A 6,413-nucleotide genomic window follows, 5' to 3' on the forward strand; every position below is an offset into this window, starting at 1 on the left:
CACACCCTGTCCAGAGAGAGGTAAACACACCCTGTCCAGAGAGAGGTAAACACACCCTGTCCAGAGAGAGGTAAACACACCCTGTCCAGAGAGAGGTAAACACACCCTGTCCAGAGAGAGGTAAGCACACACCCTGTTCAGAGAGAGGTAAGCACACACCCTGTCCAGAGAGAGGTAAACACACCCTGTCCAGAGAGAGGTAAACACACCCTGTCCAGAGAGAGGTAAGAACACACCCTGTCCAGAGAGAGGTAAACACACCCTGTCCAGAGAGAGGTAAACACACCCTGTCCAGAGAGAGGTAAACACACCCTGTCCAGAGAGAGGTAAACACACCCTGTCCAGAGAGAGGTAAACACACCCTGTCCAGAGAGAGGTAAACACACCCTGTCCAGAGAGAGGTAAACACACCCTGTAACTTCTCACATAGCCGCGGGAAGTAGGGGTTCTGACAAATCAGAATAAAAATATATATAAATATACTTTTTCACAAAAGCAGTGCACTGGGCCGCCCGTCAGCGGAAAAAATGCAGCAACCCCAACCTACTTCCCGTGGCTATGGCTACACACTCTCATACACACACACACACACCCTCAAACATCCCCCGAGATATGCTGTATGTTACGACACTACACCACTACAGCACCAGGAATAACTGAGCTTCTGATCATCACCCTTCTCCTATCCCCATCGGTGGGTGTCAGAGCTAATAGTGCCCTCTTTTTTCTCTGAGAGCAACGCGTCACACAGATGCACGCACACACACACACAAACCCACACACACACTGACACTCACACACAAATATTAAAACACACTGTTTCAAGCACATATAAATCTGTGTGAAGCATTTATATATAAGACTGCTGAATGATGATGACCTGAGTAGCAGCATATATCACCTCCTAGTGTGTGTGTGTGTGTGTGTGTGTGTGTGTGTGTGTGTGTGTGTGTGTGTGTGTGTGTGTGTGTGTGTGTGTGTGTGTGTGTGTGTGTGTGTGTGTGTGTGTGTGTGTGTGTGTGTGTGTGTGTGTGTGTGTGTGTGTGTGTGTGTTTATGGTGTGCATGTGTTCGAATATGAGTTACAATGCAGACCCACTGGTCAAGAACTGGTTAAATCAACTGTGTTTCCACGTCATTTCAGCAAAAAAAACTTTTATGTGATGATGTTGAATCAATGTGGAATCGATTGCGCAATCACAATCCCATTGATCACGTCTGGGACCTGTTGGATCGGAGGGTGAGGACTAGGGCCATTCCCCCTAGAAATGTGCGGAAACTTGCAGGTGCCTTGGTGGAAGAGTGGAGTAACATCTCACAGCAAGAACTGGCAAATATGGTGCAGTCCATGAGGAGGAGATGCACTGCAGTATTTAATGCAGCTGGTGGCCACACCAGATACTGACTGTTACTTTTGATTTTGACCCCCCTTTGTTCAGGGACACATTATTCCATTTCTGTTAGTCACATGTCTGTGGAACTTGTTCAGTTTATGTCTCAATTGTTGAGTCTTGTTATGTTCATACAAATATTTACACATGTTAAGTTTCCTGAAAATAAACACAGTTGACAGTGAGAGGACATTTCTTTTTTTTGCTGAGTGTAGTTCATTTAGCACATGCTCTAATCACACGATGGTGACATCAGACTTCTGATACCAATATAGGTTGAAAGTATTTTTTTAAGTATTTTGTTAATACAAATTACAGCAGGATCTTGTTACCAAATATATTGCAGTGTAGTTCACCCCAGCGTAATACAAATGACTAAATACTCAGAAGTAATTGTAATACATATTTCAAAAACATGTAACAGAAATACTGGCCATCTCTGCCAACCTTTAACCTAAATCCAATGTCATGGTGAAATGTTTTGTTGATTTTTCATTGAATTCATATTAGTTGACAACTCAACCAAATTGGTTGAGGTTGAACTGACGTCTGTGCATAGTGGGTCATTATCTGTAACCCTCCCTCCCTAGGTATCGTGTGGTGGTGCCTTACCCCCCTCAGAGCGAGGCGGAGATCGAGCTGAGACAGGGAGACGTAGTGTTTGTTCATAAGAAGAGAGAAGATGGCTGGTACAAAGGAACTCTGCAGAGGACTGGACGTACTGGCCTCTTCCCTGGCAGCTTCGTAGAGATCTTCTGAACAGGACCGCTACACACACACACACACACACACACACACACACACACACACACACACACACACACACACACACACACACACACACACACACACACACACACACACACACACACACACACACACACACACACACACACACACACACACACACACACACACACACACACACACACACACGCAGGGATGGGCAAAAATGACAAAATACAATTACAAAAGATCAATGTATCAAAATGAACTACAAAATACTTGTATTTTATAATAATTTGGGGGGCACCTACATGTGTCCTATTACACAGAAGTGTGTAATGGAAATGTTTTTGAGGGGCATATCCCAACTCCCCCGAGACACCCGTAGGGGTCACGGCCAGGGTCGCCATTGTACAGCTCCCCTCGAGCAATTAGGGTTAAGTGACTTGCTGTAGGGCACAGCGACTGATTTCTTTCACCTTGTCGCCTCCAGTATTCAAACCAGCAACCTTTTGAACACTGGCCTAATGCTCTAACCTCGAGGCTACCTGCCGCCCTAAATATATTTCATTAAAATACATGTATTTTGTATATTAAAATACATAAATACATTTGCAAACTCAGTGACGGATACAGAAACTTTTAATTTGCTAAGACTGATGTTGTTTATCTACCTTAGCTGAATGTACTGACTGTAAGTCACTCTGGATAAGTGACTGCTAAATGACTCAAATGCTGTATATATGTGAAAATGAACACACCAAAACGAACTGCAAAGCACACTAGGTATTATTATTGGCCTTGTTTCAGGGTCATGTCTAGATGGGATATATCTTAACCTAATTCTCTTAACCTTCTACGTTAATTCTATTAAACCTGCTATGAAAAGTACATTTTGACAAAACCTGTATCCTTTCTAGACTTAACCTTGTTTCATGGCGGAGCTCATTAGAATAATCCTTGTCCATTATTACATACACGTTTATATTTAGTTCGTTTAGCAGACACTCTTATGACACCATAGTGCCATCAGTCTTCTGATACCAATGCAGGGTGAAAGGGGGATGGTGAACCGCTATAAACAAATGGTATAGAAAAGTATTTTGTATTTTGAAAATACAAATTACAGCTCTCGAAAGTATCTTATTACAAAAGACTGTACATTGGTGTGTAGTCCAGCCCAGTGTAATACAATTTACAAAATACTCAGAAGTAATTTAAATACATATTTCAAATACACAGAAATACTGCCCATCTCTGCACACACGGCTACTCTAGCTCCAACCAGGCTCATATGAGCGGGGGCCTTTATCCACACAGGACAGCTATGGCAGGGGTCCTTCATCAACCTCATCAATGACTAGTGATGTTGACATCATCAGGAGGCGCCAAGAACTATTGAAGGCACAACAAGCGGCACACTGTATTTTTCTATTGCTTCAGTGTGTATTTGTTTTAAACATCAGTGTCCGTATGAATGTATGGTATGGCTAGAGACATGCCGTACTGGTTACAGAAGCACCTAAAGACCTTGGCTAACCTGATACATGTTCTTTCTGGTTGGTGTGTGTGTATGCGTGTCTGTATTAATGTGTGCGAGTAAGAGAGACCAGTAGTTGGTAATACCAGTCATGTAGAAACTCAACATTGGGAAAGAAAGCACATCAACAGTCCCAAATGTTCTTAATTTTAACATACCCCACTTCTGGCAAGCTACTTCAAACCGCCTCTTTCATTGGCTAAGCACACAACAGTACTCCTCTTTCATTGGTTAAGCACACAACGGTGGTCCTCTCTAATTGGCTAAGTACACAGTTCCTCTCTCATTTACTAAGCACACAACAACTGTACCCCAACAGAAGTAGGTCTACAGGTCAGGAAGACAGAGTGAAGCACACAGAGTTGGGAAGGCCAGAACGAGTCGGTTACAACACATACAGATGGGATCAGGCTACATTCATACAGCACACTCAGTCTCAGCCTAAAGTGTGTGTGTGTGTGTGTGTGTGTGTGTGTGTGTGTGTGTGTGTGTGTGTGTGTGTGTGTGTGTGTGTGTGTGTGTGTGTGTGTGTGTGTGTGTGTGTGTGTGTGTGTGTGTGTGTGTGTGTGTGTGTGTGTGTGTGTGTGTGTGTGTGTGTGTGTGAGAGAGAGATATAGAGACCATCTGTCTCTGATGGAGTAGCAGATGCAGGGGAGTCTGGGTAATCCCTGAGTTGGGTAACAGACAGATGAGAACACCCTGAAATTCAGATGAGATTAGAACCTTTCCATCAGGCCGCGACACACACAACCACACAGACACACATACACACACAACCACACACACAGTTATTGATGTGAAAGGAGTGGATGGGTCCCAGTCTTTCCGCTCCTCCTCCTCAGAGAGAGTGTATCAGTTAAACATGTTGATGTTGTTGCTGTGGATAAGCTCTTCGGTCTGGGCCAGAAACAACCCTTAGCTCCAGATGAGCCAGCTGTATCCCTGAACCCAAAAGGCCAGTCTGTTTGTCTGTTTCTACTGTCTGTCTGTGGAGCTAATGCACAAGTCCTCCATGTTGGAGATAGAGCACTTCCACATGACCCAGACACCACACAGTGTCCATCTTGCTATTCCTGCTCCCCAGTTCCCATGAATTAGTGTGTTCAGGTGGACTGTGTTTCTGGTTTGCCTGGACTGTCTGGTGTGAGTACTGTACCACTGACAAGACTTTACAGACTTTACAAGGGGGTTGTTACGCATGGAATCTCATGCTGTCTAACTATGAGAGATGTTTTACATTACTGTAACAGAAAATAAGAGATATAAATATATATATTGTGCAGATTATTTATATTTCGTGGGTGCCAGTCGCCCTGCACTCGAGACCAGCGTTCTACCATGTGATCATTAAACATTCTCTCGTATTGATGACCTCGTGGTTTGGTTGGTTTTTCATGTCAAGTGCATTTTCCCAATAAATGCCTTTGTTTTAAACCAACCTGTGTCACCTCTGCCTGATGACAAACCCTTTATATAGCCATACTGCCTCCCACCTCCACTCCATCACTTCACTCTCTCTCCTCTTCTTTCCTCTCTTCATCCCAGTGGAGGTGTGTGACAGCGAGGTTGTCATGAATAATCACCTTACATTTGCATTTAGAGTGAAGCTGAGGCCTGGCATGCCAACAAACACTTTATGTAGGTGGAGAGGTGTGTGTGACACTGTGTGTCATCACAGGGTACATAGACTCACGCCTGTGTGTGTGTGTGTGTGTGTGTGTGTGTGTGTGTGTGTGTGTGTGTGTGTGTGTGTGTGTGCGTGCGTGCGTGCGTGCGTGCGTGCGTGCGTGCGTGCGTGCGTGCGTGCGTGCGTGCGTGCGAGCGAGCGAGCGAGCGAGTGAGTGAGTGAGTGAGTGAGTGAGACACTGTGCAGTAAGGTCACTGATCACCATTTTAGGCAATACTACTCTGATGCCAACAGCACTACAGCAGGCCAGATTCTGTATTGGTGTGTTTCTCCTCAGGATACAGTGAAAGTCACCCCAACCCAGATTCCCCTCCTCCAACTCCACATGGACAACCCAGCCCACCACCCACTCCCCACGCACATGCTTCATCTACTGCCTCCACACACACAAACACAAGTGGTGCGCGGGTCAGCTGTTTGTTCACTCGCACATGCCGGCAATTGCTAACAACCCATTCGCAACAGATAAAGTGAAAATGTGATAAGTGAGGACCGCACCTAACCCTAACCCGCAAATATAGAAACTATTTTTTGACAGAGGGTGCAGGATTTTGTTTTCACTGTTTTAGATATGTTTCTGATTATAACTTCCAACATTTTTGGTAGGCTATTTGTAGTCAACTTGTCTATAATTAGATATATGTAGCTTCTCTTCTGTCATTATATGTTGCCCTAGACGACTAAATAAACCCTTGCTCACCAGAATAATGTAATAGATCGATGGAAAGAATGCTTCAATCTAGTTGACATTGGTAAAGTTATCTGTCATCTTCTGCGGAGGGACTGGGGAGAAAATAGAAAGCAAAAAAAAACAGAAAAGATTTTCTGTGCTAAATGTCCAAATGATATCGATTTGACCGGATGTATGGGAAAAGCAGGCTAAGAGAACAACCCAATGTGTTTCTATTTTTGTTTCTGATTTCAGTTCGGCTTCGATGCATATTTTACGTGGTTGAATACTATCAGCTTTTATGACGCTTTTATGATGAAGACAGTACCTCTACTGATTGTATCTAACTGAGCATTGCATTCTCTCAACGAAATAAATCACATTTCTTCACTCCTGTTCC

The 6,413-nt window shown here is 44.0% G+C and overlaps 1 protein-coding gene across 3 annotated transcripts in view; it reads left to right on the top strand.

Moving 5' to 3' along the window:
* The window catches only part of LOC124046496 (E3 ubiquitin-protein ligase SH3RF3-like), a 70,152-nt gene extending 65,068 nt beyond the window's left edge, over positions 1 to 5,084 (top strand). For 2 of the 3 annotated variants that reach the window (XM_046366923.1, XM_046366939.1), the window contains one exon: positions 1,981 to 5,084. In XM_046366923.1, coding sequence (XP_046222879.1) covers positions 1,981 to 2,149 — 169 coding nt within the window. In that variant the 3' untranslated portion in view covers positions 2,150 to 5,084. Of the gene's footprint in view, positions 1 to 1,143; positions 1,312 to 1,980 lie in introns of those variants that run through there. The other variant, XM_046366930.1, reaches the window with a different exon arrangement.
* The last annotated feature ends 1,329 nt before the right edge of the window (positions 5,085 to 6,413 follow it).

The sequence above is a fragment of the Oncorhynchus gorbuscha genome, linkage group LG01, assembly GCF_021184085.1.
Source record: "Oncorhynchus gorbuscha isolate QuinsamMale2020 ecotype Even-year linkage group LG01, OgorEven_v1.0, whole genome shotgun sequence".
NCBI lineage: Eukaryota > Metazoa > Chordata > Actinopteri > Salmoniformes > Salmonidae > Oncorhynchus > Oncorhynchus gorbuscha.